The 13288-nt window shown below is 44.0% G+C and overlaps 1 protein-coding gene across 1 annotated transcript in view; it reads left to right on the top strand.

Annotated features, from left to right (window-relative positions):
- The window catches only part of sema3h (sema domain, immunoglobulin domain (Ig), short basic domain, secreted, (semaphorin) 3H), a gene marked incomplete at both ends in the record, with an annotated part of 61338 nt that overhangs the window by 27572 nt on the left and 20478 nt on the right, over positions 1-13288 (top strand). Inside the window, 6 exons of the mRNA XM_083975081.1 lie at positions 2612-2674; positions 3435-3554; positions 5376-5469; positions 5808-5927; positions 7700-7845; positions 8781-8895. Coding sequence (XP_083831207.1) covers positions 2612-2674; positions 3435-3554; positions 5376-5469; positions 5808-5927; positions 7700-7845; positions 8781-8895 — 658 coding nt within the window. The remainder of the gene's footprint in view (positions 1-2611; positions 2675-3434; positions 3555-5375; positions 5470-5807; positions 5928-7699; positions 7846-8780; positions 8896-13288) is intronic.

Consider the following 13288-nt stretch of genomic DNA (forward strand, 5'->3'; position numbering starts at 1 on the left):
CCTGTCAGTTGGTATTTGCAGATAAGGAGGAGGAGGGGCAGGCGGAGGGTGGGGGGGGGGCTGCGGTGTCTTATCTAATCTGATGGTCTCTGCTCTACAGGAGTGACTCCATCGGGGAGCAATTACCAGCCGTCCACAAACAGTTTCCTGAGCGTCGTTGGTTATTAATCACATTCAGAGCGGCTGCTGTCGCGTTTTCTGCACCGAAGCAAAAACTCAGACCTGCAGCTTTTTTCGTGCACAGATCATTTGTCTTAATTATTGGTAATGAGTTTTTTTTTTTATTTGGCTGCTGAAGTTTTGTCACTTGTTTGAGTTGTGTGAACTGAAACAAAAGCAGAGTTGCTCCTCAGTAAACTCTGCAGCGTCTGTGGTATGTGGAGATAAGTGATCACTTATCATATCGATTCGATCTCTGCTTCACCACCGAGCCCTCAGAGGGAATGACTGACTCAGGGAAACATTCGCATTAGTCATGTAGCTGCCATCTGACACTGAGCTTCACCTCTCCCTCCCTCCCTGTCTCCCTGTCTCCCTCTCTCTGTAATTTGCTCGACTATTGGCTTCACATTAAAGCCTCATTTTTGGAGTGTTTTTATAATACGCTGATTAAATTCACATCCATGCAATCAATGCAATTTGTTGTGATTAGAGCAACAAATGTGAGAATCGTGTTCGTTCCAACAGACTCGTCTTTTTGAGAAATTAGTCCACTGGTGAAGTCATCTGTTTTCTGATTACACTCTGGTTTTTACGGGTGATTATCTCACCTCAGCCCACCGCGAACCTCACTCATCTGCTTTAAAACCAAGAAACAACCCTAGGTGCCGGTTCTGAAACAACCTGTGGATCTCCGTGGCTTCAAACGCGTGGCACTCGCTGACTGTTCTGCCTCTAATCTGTTTCAGACTTTCACCAAACACTTGACTCATTTCACGTCTCTTAAAGACACAGAGGCCGTTTTACAGGATTTATCTCCTCACACCTGTTCACCTGCCTCCACCACAGGTCTGTTACTCAGCTCCAGACCTTTAACAGGACCCAAATCACAGGTTTCAGCCTCCATACGCTGGCTCTCAGAGCATTTTAGAGTTGATATTAGGATCCTACTGTTGTAAACCTCCTCACAGCCACTCTCCACTGTTTATATCTGACCTTTAAACAGTTGAGGAACCTAAGAGTCTCAGGCAGAGGAGCTCTTATTGGTCGTGGTGTAAAACTAAAAAGTTTTACATCCCAGCCAGTCAACAAAGTTTTATTGATTTTCTGTCTCATGTTAAATGCATTTAGAACAACAGGTTTAAAGACTTGTTTTTTTTTTTGCAGAAACATTAATCTTAGTGTTTGAGGGTGACGATAAAGAGCCCGCAGTCAATGTAAGAGACAGAACATAAACAGAGTGTAATGCACTGCCCTGTGTGCTGGCTGGTGTCAGAATAAAGATGTGAGTCATGTATGGAGGTTTCTGTGTGGGGAAACGGAGAGCAAAACAAAAATCACCCAGCCTTTTTGCTCCAGAGCCCAAATGTTGCTCTATTTTTTTTTTTTAAATGTTGTTAATTTTACACAACGTACATTGGGTGAAGACATTTTACTCTCCTTTACTTTCTCAGATCATCCACAGTTTTTCAAAATGTAAGAACTTTGTGCAGGAGTTCAGGAGGTGAGAGGGAGCATTAGAACAACGGAAAGTGTGTGTGTCAACGGGGTCTCATAGAAAATATAATAAAACTAAGATGAATAAAGGAAACAATGAGGTCAGATTAAAATAGCATTACAGGGTCAGTCATTCAATTACTCCACACATTGTCAAATGTTGATCCACTTTGTCTACAGTTTAATGAATCCAGTTTTCCTCAGCTTATTTTTTCCATGAAGTTTAATTTATTAAATCAAACCAGCGCCTTGTGAGCAATTTTGCAAAAATACCAAACATAAATTCTTCTGATCGTTGTCAATTTCCTGTGGAAAAGTGAGAGAGCCTTTGTCATCTTGGAAGAGAAGGATGTTATAGTAGTAGCCTTTTGGGACGTGGTCCATCTTGAATTGTTCAATTTGTAAATGAAATATTACATATATAATTTGTTCTGGAGACGTCATGGGTCAGATCCTCTGGACTCTTCGCCATCAATATATTTCACAGCTGTAACAAAACTACTGGCACAGCTGTATTCTTGTAATCACACAAACAATTATGATAATGGTTTACACATAAGAACAGAGATCATGTGATTGCCTGCTCTGACAGTTCAGCTCATCATCACCATTTGGTTTTTATTTTCCCTTTGCTGACACTAAACAAGATGAATTAACCCCCCCAACACACACACACACACACACACACACACACTCCCTCTCCTCTTCCTTCCACATTAGTCATGTTCTGATGTTTTGTTGTCTCTGATTCGCTTCCTCGTAAAACACCTGCCAGACCCCAAAGCCTTTTTATCAGAACCACAGGGTGAACGGTAAAACACAAAAACACACTGCTATAATCACTCTCTCTCTCTCTCTCTCTCTCTCTCTCTCTCTCTCTCTCTCTCTCTCTCTCTCTCTCTCTCTCTCTCTCTCTCTCTTTGTTTTCTTTATCTCTCTCGCCCGCTCTCTGCAGCTGTACTGGCCCGCCAGTCCAGACCGGGTCCAGGAATGTCTCATGGCTGGGAAGGATCCAGAGGTGATTCAACATGCATGCACACACACACACACACACACCAGATTGCATAAGCACAACAACATGAAGAAGACATGAGAAGTTAGAAGGTGAATTCACACAGACAATGATCTATGATATTGATTAGTGGCTCACAGGTCGGACCGAGTTGTCTTTGTCCTGCCTCACAGCAGGAGCTCAGAAACAACAGAGCAGGACGGTCACGTGACAGATTAGGATCTGGAGCGGAACTAGAGCTGAATGAACCTGATTCATTTAGGAACAATAAACAAACAGAGATGCAGGCGAGGAAACAAGATTCAGGTCAGAGGGACACAACGATGAGTCGAGGACACAGCGGACGGACAGAGACGCCTGTTCAGTGTAGGCTAATTTATTTGTATAGCAGCCTAGTATACAAGCATAATGAGAAAACTATGGCGGCCCTGAGGGCTCACTGCAGCTTAAGAAAACACACGCAAAGACAAGTGTTTCCAGGGACACAAAAAAGTGACGGATTTTGCTAAAGATTGGTGCTAAGCTAACAGTACGTAGTATCATAACATCTGAATCATTAAACCAAACAAGCTCACTCTAGGTGACCGTCAAGAACAATAACTAAAGTGCCCCACAGTCCGTCACTTTTTTGTGTCCCCAGGAACCTGTTCTGAGTTTTTGCAGCTCATGTATTGACAAATTGACGAAGTTGTTTTCTGTTATTTTTTACTCGAGATTCCTTGTGGGTCCTGTCTGTGAAGTCTCACGCTGTGTTTTTCTCTGTCAGACGGAGTGCGCCAACTTCCTGCGAGTTCTGCAGCCGTTCAATCAGACTCACCTGTACGTGTGTGGAACCGGAGCCTTCAACCCTCGCTGTGCTTTCATAGCCACCGCCGTCTTCCAACGGGTACGAGTACGACTGCAACCACACACACACACACACACACACACACACACACACACACACAACCAATCAATTTTCTTTGATTAGTTTGCTTTGTTTGGTAGAAAAATTGTCACAGTGATTAGAGGGAAATCTCTGAAGTGTTTTACAAGAAAAACAGGATAATCCAGTGTGAACATCATGAAGATAAATATCAAAAGTCAACAAACATCTGTCAAGATCTGTCTCTTATTGTTTGAGCAGCACTTTGCATTCACACATTTCTCTGTCAGCGAGGATTTATATTCAGATTTGATCTGCTTTGTTCACACATAAAAACATTTCAAACACATGTGTATAATTTTTTTTAAGGGAGATAATGTGGAGGGCTCATCAACGTAGAATAAAGATTACATCAAAGAAAAAAAAGGAAGAATATATTCAGCGGAAGTGGAAAAATAATTAATAAGCAGCACAATGAATATATAAGATAGTGGGTTTAAGTGGACGATTGAATCCTGAACAAATGTACATTTATGCAAGTGTCACATGTGCTGATGTTTTAGGCTTTTCACATTTCTTCAGTATATTCATCTTGAATTTTAAGGTTGAAAAGTATTTGATGTGTCTGATGTGCAGTGGTTTTATCTCCACGTTCTCCAAACTAGGACACAGCCTAATATGGGTTTACAATGTAACACATAAAAACCAAAACTGAAATACTAAAAGGTTGACTGCAGATCACACTGCTGTTCCTCCCACCCACCGTCCTGTGTGTGTGTGTGTGTGTGTGTTCTGGCCCCCATCCACAGGCCTATCAGCAGCTGAAACATCATACGTGTGGTGTCTGCCCCTATGCCCATATACCCACCAGGGTCCAGTCTGTGCCATCTGTCCATTACATACACAATGTACCTTTTGTCATTGAAGCTGTGGTGTGGTGGTGGGAGGGTGGGGGGTGGGGGGGGGGGGGGGGGGGGGGGGGGGGGCAGCAGCGACTGGACACTATCTAATCTTTATTTGACATTTTTATGTCAATTCTAATGTGAATTGAGTGTTGGAGTCTCCTTCACACGACTCAGTGAGATTTGTCGTCACTTAGACACATGTGGGTTATTGCTCTGTCAGAAGTAGGCTAATGATTCTAAGGTCCCTCAGTTATGTGTGTGTGTGTGTGTGTGTGTGTGTGTGTGTGTGTGTGTGTGTGTGTGTGTGTGTGTGTGTGTGTGTGTGTGTGTGTGTGTGTGTGTGAGTGTGAGGTTTAACCCTGTCCTAGTTGCGTGAGTGTGGGAGTTTATATGTGTGCGGGTGTGTGCATTCCTACATTTATGGTTTGTGAGGTTGCATGACTTTTAGCTGTGTGTGTGTGTATGTTTGCATGCGTGTGTGCATTCATGCGTGTGTGCGTTCATGCGTGTGTGTGTGTGTTAGCTAGCAGTTAATCCCATGAAAGGCCGTGTGAGATCAGAGCAGAGGTTCAGACGTGGTGCTTAGAGGAGCTGGTGGTGCTGACTGATTTAAGACTGGACTTCACACATTTTAAAATCCCTCCACTTAGCCTGATTACCCCAAATTAGCAGTTCACTCTCTCACTCTGTGTGTGTGTGTGTGTGTGTGTGTGTGTGTGTGTGTGTGTGTGTGTGTGTGTGTGTGTGTGTGTGTGTGTGTGTGTGTGTGTGTGTGTGTGTGTGTGTGTGTGTGTGTGTGTGTGTGTGTGTGTGTGTGGCCCACTGGTTCAGGTGACGGCTTCTCTAACAGAATCAATTGATTAAATAATCTGAAAGATGAAGTTTGTCTCCTGTCTCCAGCTGGTTTTCCTCACCTCAGTCTCTGTTTCTCCTCCAGTCGGAGCACCAGACTCTGTCCTACGGTCAGACGGAGTGTGGGAAGGGGAAATGTCCCTATGACCCGTTCCAGAAAACAGCGTCCACTGTGGTTGGTAAGTCCGTTGTCACCTGACATCAACATGTCTGAGGGGTTTCACGTAGGCGTGGACGATCGTGAGTTTCTCCTGGGAAACAGAAAATGTGTAGGCAGAGAAGAATCTTCTGAATGTGTGTAATCAATCAATTCATCAAACAAACAACAGAACAAAATGTGGGTTTGTTGCACAACAGTTGACTATATTTTCTCACAACACCACCACAGTCCTGCAGCTGAACATGAACCTTCATTTTTGTGACTTTTCCTTTGACATCATGTGAAAATTGAGCATCAACCAGTAGTTCATGTTAAACCTAAAACACCTGTTGTTGAATCTGTCGTTGCTTTGTGAAGATGGAGAGCTGTACGCCGGGATCACCTCAGACTTCATGAGCAGAGACTCCGCCTTCTTCCGTAGCCTCGGCAACCGTCATGTCATCCGCACCGAGCAGTACGACTCTACCTGGCTGCAAGGTGAGTGTAAAAAAGAAAAGAACTAACAGAACAGAAAAAAAAACTCTGTGTTGATACCTTTTAGAAATCAGCATAAAATGGTGTTGTACTAATATTTCATCCATGACACAAATAAAATGATTTTACCCTGTTCTTGTCTTAATTAACCTTCTTCATCATGTGTTTATGGTCTCTCCCCTCCTGACTTAGTTGTCGGCATTGTGTGGTTGAATTACAGTATGACGTGTGTAGCAGTGCTAACATGCTAACACTCCTGAAGTGAAAACCTCTGCACACAACAAGATGGAGACCACGACTAACTGATTTGTACAAAGAGCAAAAAAACTCTGATAACCTATTAAGAGCCTAACTAGGAACGGGAGTTGGAAACTAGCATTAGCTATAATCTCTGTATGCAGAACATCAGTCACATTGACTTGTTTGTAACGAGTGAAGTGTTACTACATTATCCCTATCAAATAAATTAATATTGATAAATATAACATTGCAGAGTTAATGAAAAAGAGTTGATTGGTGCGGTTTTGCACTAATTTAGGTCTGCCTCTCATGTCTTAAGGCCTCTGCACACTGAGTCCGTTTTTTTTCATATGCGTTTTCTTAATCCGTCACGCAACAAAAATCGTTACGCACAGACCCCTTGCACACTGAGTCCGACGCCTTTTATTACTATGCATTTTTATATGCATAGTAGGGAGACAAAAGTCGTCACGCAGTGAGGATGATTTTGTGGTCCTCTCACTTGTCAAGAAATAAAAAGATAAGAGAAAAAGAAAATATTGTGTCCATCCAATCCTGAGAGGACGCCAAGAGTGAGGGCACCTGCTTGTAAATGAGCTGTGGAATTATCATGATCACTTCAACAGTTTATTTTAGGATGTCAGTGGTCCAGTTTGATTATTAGGTCTATTGGAGCCACACATTAAAAAGAAGACGACCAATTTCCATGATCCTGAACAGCGGCCGGCACACACACACACAAACACACACACAGGCAGCTCGGTGGGATTTAACAGCCTTGAAACACCGATGTGAGTGGTCAGAAAGACTTTTCACGGATGCGAAAAAGGCAGAAAATTGAACCTGTTCCGAATTTTTTTAAGACAGACAGAATTTTCGGAGTCAGTGTATAAACGCAATTGACACAGCATGAGGTCGAATGTATTTTTTGACGTGCGGCAATTTCGGACGAAAAAAATTGACTCAGTTTGCAAAGGCCTTTACTCTGTGTTCACTCTAGGACTGGAAGGTGTCTCTTATTAGTCAGGAGGTGTGTGTGTGTGTGTGTGTGTGTGTGTGTGTGTGAGAGAGACAGACCTTGAGCACCTGCAGGTTTGCCAGTCAAAATCAATCAAATCAATTATCTAGTAACAACCGAGTCTCTCCTCACATCATGTTCTTCTGAACCAAACTGAGAATCGCTTTCTCTGAACCGTTTCCCACTCGCCCAGCTGGTGTTTTATCAGACCTGTGTGTGTGTGTGTGTGTGTGTGTGTGTGTGTGTGTGTGTGTGTGTGTGTGTGTGTGTGTGTGTGTGTGTGTGTGTGTGTGTGTGTGTGTGTGTGTGTGTGTGTGTGTGTGTGTGTGTGTGTGTGTGTGTGTGTCGTCTGCTGCTGATAACAACAAGATACATGCTGATTCTCTGCAGCTCAGAAAGTCAATTGTGTCTCTGTCATCCCTTTACTCTATCTCTATTTCTACATGCATGTTACGTGCCCATCACCAGAGCTTATATATAAGTGTGTGTGCGCACACATCTCTCTCTCTCTCTCCAGATGCCCAGTTTGTGCGGGTAGCGCCGCTGTCTGAGACTGATAATCCAGAGGATGATAAGGTGTACGTGTTCTTCACTGAGCGCGCTCAGGAGGCAGAGGGGGCTGCTGGGAAGGTGCTGTACTCCAGGGTGGCACGTGTGTGCAAGGTACGGAGGAACAGATACAATCCAGAAACCGTCAGTGTGTAGTTTACGTAAACGCTGCAGCTGGTACGTGCTGGTCAATCCGTGTGTCTGCACCCACCGAGCTGTGTTTACACAAAACACCTGCATGTGATTGGAAGTTCATATAGATAGTCTTCTTTGCAGGGACTGTTTATTTGTTTGTTACTATCACTGTGTCTTCACTGTATCTTCTGCTCCACATTGATAATAACCTATCAAGGTTTGAACTGTGTGTGTCTTTATGTGGATAATGTATGGACATGCATGACTGTATGTGTTTACATGACGCTCAGTTACATAGTATTCATGTGTAACACAACAGTGTGTAAGATGTCAGTCGTTACTTTTTACTAGATAATTTCATGAAATAATTTGAATATCAAACTAGAATTAAGTGGAAGACTGAATAACGCCACAAAGGCTGAACAAATTCATGAGTATGTAGCTCTTAAAAAGGAAAATGAAGTCATCTGACAACATCAATGAGTTATTTGTCATAAAACAGAGTGAGTCATAAGATCCAAATATTGAGAAATTAGTGAAAATTATGAAAAATGCAGAATCTTGCCAAGTAATAAAAATGGATGTCAGGGATGAAGACAGAGTATCAGGACCATTAATTATATGATACAAAGCTGATACATAATATTTATATTGTTATACCGTAACAGAGTAAATCTGTCAGAATGAGAATAAAACTGTATTTTTTGTTAATATCCAGTCGTGAATAAAGAGAAACTTGGCCTGTCAGCATCAGCACATTGAAAAGGTTGTAGCTAAGACAAACAGCAGCTGCACTGACTCCTGTTTACATAATTGTTTGACTGTAATATTTTTACATTTTTAATTCTCATTTTATCACGACTTGTGTTTAACAATTGTTTATTGTGGACTGAAACTTTTTATTGTCTGTGTAGAACGACATTGGAGGCCAGAGGAGTCTAGTTAATAAATGGAGCACCTTCCAGAAGGCTCGTCTGGTTTGTTCAGTCCCAGGACCTGACGGCCTGCAGACACACTTTGACCAGCTGCGTGAGTACACACACACACACACACACACACTCTCTCTCTCACATTAAGTCAAAGACGTCAAGACAAAAACATTACCCACACACTGAAACTAATCACATCTTACTGACCTAAACCGCCTCATAAAAGAGGAGCTGGGTCCAGGTACTGTGTGTGTGTGTGTGTGTGTGTGTGTGTGTGTGTGTGTGTGTGTGTGTGTGTGTGTGTGTGTGTGTGTGTGTGTGTGTGTGTGTGTGTGTGTGTGTGTGTGTGTGTGTGTGTGTGTGTGTTTATGAGAGAGAGGTAACTGAAAAAACTCAAACATGTCCGCCTCATCCTCCCGTGTAAGTCAGCGGTGTCTGACTGGCTCCGCTGTTACCACGGTGATCAACAGCCCTGACGGTCACCTTGGGTTGTCTTCATGCTTCAGCCTTGGTAACCACGGCAACTGGTCTCAACATTCAGTAGCTGTGGGTTTATTCATTATTGAGGATTTGTGTGTGTGTGTGTGTGTGTGTGTGTGTGTGTGTGTGTGTGTGTGTGTGTGTGTGTGTTTAGGAGCAGGTTTGTGTGGTGTGAGTATTTGATGTGTGTTTTGAGTTGTGCTGTAAGTGTGTGTGCGTGTGTGTGTGTGTAAGTCTCTAATGTTTCTACATTAGAGACTTCTTCTCTACTGCTGCAGGCTCATCTAGCATCAGTAGTGATGAATGTATGACTGAGTGTTGAGAATCTATGCTCATCAAAGTCTATCGCACAGAATATCAACATAGCAGCACAGCAGACTGATATCCTGAACTGGAAGAGTTGCATTAAACGGCACCGCAGAGACTTACGTCAGTGTGTTGCTGCTGATCACATTAACAAAGTAAGTCTAAATCTCTGTTCTACTGCAGCCAAAGAAAACATCAGTTCATCAGGTTGACAACACTTGTGCTGTAGATGCACCACCAGTAATATGAGTTCAAATTGAACTGGCTATCACAGCACTTGTTGAATTATTGGAAGTCATTGTATGCGCTGTCCCTCTCTATCGGGACTCGGTGTATGTTTGTTGTATTAAATCCACCTGTTTTTTTTTTCAACATGCTCTCTGTCAAAACTGGACCAAACTAGGTCTTCCCACATTGAACTCAATAACAGGGCCATTACATGCGTCACAATTTCAATAGAACAGGACTCCACACACCCACTCACTGAACATTTAGCCCCACTGCTCTCAGGGCGGAGGCACAGGGCTCTGAGGTGCAGGAGGGCCCTCTTTGGAAGAAGCCTGATTCCCTCAGAAAATTACATCCCTCAACAACAGATGCTGCTCAGTGTAATAAGAACTGTTCTATGTGTTATAGTGGACGGGAAGTGTTGTCTTTGCTGTTTTTGTGTTAGAAATATTGTTACGTTTATTTAATTGTTGCTGTGTTGTCGCAACTGTTTTTTTGTTTTTTTTGTCAAAACAATTACAACGCTGAGAACAAAATTTGAAACTCAGACTGAAGTTGGGATATGGTTTTGACATAAAGCCCCAGTGGCCTAATGGATAAGGCACTGGCCTCCTAAGCCAGGGATTGTGGGTTCGAGTCCCATCTGGGGTGATTTACAGCAGAGTGGCGCAGCGGAAGCGTGCTGGGCCCATAACCCAGAGGTCGATGGATCGAAACCATCCTCTGCTATCAGCTTTTTATTAACAGCTTGCTGCCCAGAAGCAGAGGTTTACAGCATCATCAACAATCTCAGAGCTACTTTGGGTTGACCTCAAAATCACTGGCAGCTCGTATTGGCTCTTTATTCTTTGACTGAGTCGCCTAGCACGGAAGCGTGCTGGGCCCATAACCCAGAGGTCGATGGATCCTAATCCTTATCTCAAAGGCCATTTCCCTTTCTTGTATCCTCAGTCACTGCCCAAAGCAACTTTAGCAGTGCCAGAACTGGCTTGTTAACTCCCATGCTGTAAAAAGTTGTTGGCAGAGAATCACTGAGTTATTGACCCAGCACACTTCTGCTGTCAATCACCCCAGATGGGACTCGAACCCACAATCCCTGGCTTAGGAGGCCAGTGCCTTATCCATTAGGCCACTGGGGCTTCGTACAGTGATCCTGAAAGTGCTAAAGCGGTTGCGACTCTGGTGGTCGTGGATGCTAAAACCCATGAGCTTTGGGTAGTGACCAAAAGAAGGGGACTAAGGATACAAGAGGCTGAACTGAGTTTTCTTCTTAGGGCTGCTGGCTCAGGCTTAGAGATGTTAGCAGCTCTGACAAGAGTTGTTTCTGCTTTTCATCTAAAGGGAGCCACTGAGGTTGTTGGTGTGTCTTCGATTGGAGGGCTTCAGGCTTATCCAACTGGCAGGAGGCCTTGACGTTGACCCAGCGTAGCTTTGGAAAAATAGTTTGGCATCAAGCATTTCAGAAGTCTTTGTTATGGGCCCCCTTTGGTTGTGAGTTGAGAATCATCCCAGGCATGACTCAAACCGCTTGAAAGTAAGAACGTTCAGCTTCAGGTTCGACACTCGCAGAGACAGGGCTCTGTGGAGACAGGTCCAGTTTCTTATCACTGTTGTTTTAAAAGGACAAACAACAACACAAATCCTCTGGTTGCTGAACTCACTATTACAAGTACATGAATTCAACAAATGAATCAAATCATTCTTTCATTGATGAGCTTTTGCACAAACACACACAAAATAAGAAACATTTAAATGTGCGCACACACACACACACACACACACACACACACACACTTGTACACACACAGACACACATATTTGAGCTGTTCACACACATGGTCAAGCTTCAGCCTGTCTGTGTACACAAGACAGTTCTGACTTGTCAGGAGCATAAACATCTCGAGCCAGCGTGCCTGCGGCCACATTTTACACATCTGATAAGGGTGCATACAAATTTGTTTGTGAACTCTCTTCAGCAGAACACACACACACACACACTCAAAACCACAAACCCATATACAGGAGATTAACCCATCAGGTTAAGAATGCTGTCAGTGTTGTGTTTATGCCATGCTCTGCCACACGGAAACACTACAAATCCCATAAACCCTTGACGGTCTGCGGGGCCCTCATAGCAGCAGAGCAGTGGATACCACCTGGCTCTGTGTGCGTTTGTGTGAAACTTTTACAGTGATTTATTTCTGCAGAATGTTTTTAGGGAGCTCAGTTAGAGAAAATATGAAGGAAATCCATCACCTGTGTTCAAAGGAAACAGCAGTGAATTTGGGTTTTCCTCTGTCTGCTGTGACAGTGTTGTTTGAACAGATGAAACATATTTCATATCATGTGCGACAAATCCATCTTAAACAGTACAGAGTTAGACTCCTCAGCCCATCATGTCTTCTCTCTATTCTCTCCCTCAACGCAGCAGTTTTACGATAGTGATGATCCACAAAGCTTTGATCAAACTGTCTAGGAAAAGGGTGATTTTAATCCTTCGACCTCTGTGTTTTGGGCTCAGCACACTTCTGCTGTGTCACTGGTGGTTTTCCAGGCACTAACAACTGGTAGGAGGCCTTGAGGTCGACCGAGAGTAGCTCTGAGACTGTTGATGATGCTGTAAACCTCTGCTTCTGGGCAGCAAGCTGTTTAAAAAATGTTGTTAGCAGAGGATGGTTTCGATCCATCGACCTCTGGGTTATGGGCCCAGCACGCTTACGCTGCGCCACTCTGCTGTAAATCACCCCAGATGGGACTCGAACCCACAATCCCTGGCTTAGGAGGCCAGTGCCTTATCCATTAGGCCACTGGGGCTTTACACACTGTTCCTGAAAGTGCTTGCAGGTCTGGTGGTCATGGATGCTGAAACCCATGAGCTTTAGTGACCAAAAGATGGAGAGTAAGGATACAAGAGGCTGAGCTGAGTTTTCTGTGAAGTGTTGCTGGGGTCAGGCTTTGAGATATTAGCAGATCTGACTAGAGTTGCTGTTCCCTTTCATCGAAAGAAGGCCACTGAGGGTGTTGGGGTGTCTTCCATTGGTGGCTTTCCAACTGGTTGGGGGTGTTAAGCCAGGAACACACCGGCCCGACAATCGGGGAGAGTCGGACGACGTCGAGTACGCGTCTGTTTGGTTTGTTCATCTGCGTCGGGAACGTGTGGAAGCTGTCGGGGAGCGTCGGACGTCGGGAGAGTAGACGCGTCGGGTACTCTGATTGGCTGTGTGCTAGCTATGGCTATTCTGATTGGCGGTGCCCTGGCAAATTTGTTTTAATCTCCATGGTTTCTTCTATGGTTTCTCCGTTGTCATTTCCTGTTTTCATGTTTCGGATTACTGGCACGAGACTAGCGCCACCCGCTGTTAGGGAGACTTATTGCATCTCGCGCAAGCGCAGAACGTACAGGCTGCTGTGTAGTCGGCAGCAGTCGAGGCGATGTGTTTCACTGCTTCCTTTCTCCCGACTGTGTCCGACAAGAGGCG

This window comes from Trachurus trachurus, assembly GCF_905171665.1.
Source record: "Trachurus trachurus genome assembly, chromosome: 7".
NCBI classification, from domain to species: Eukaryota; Metazoa; Chordata; class Actinopteri; order Carangiformes; family Carangidae; genus Trachurus; species Trachurus trachurus.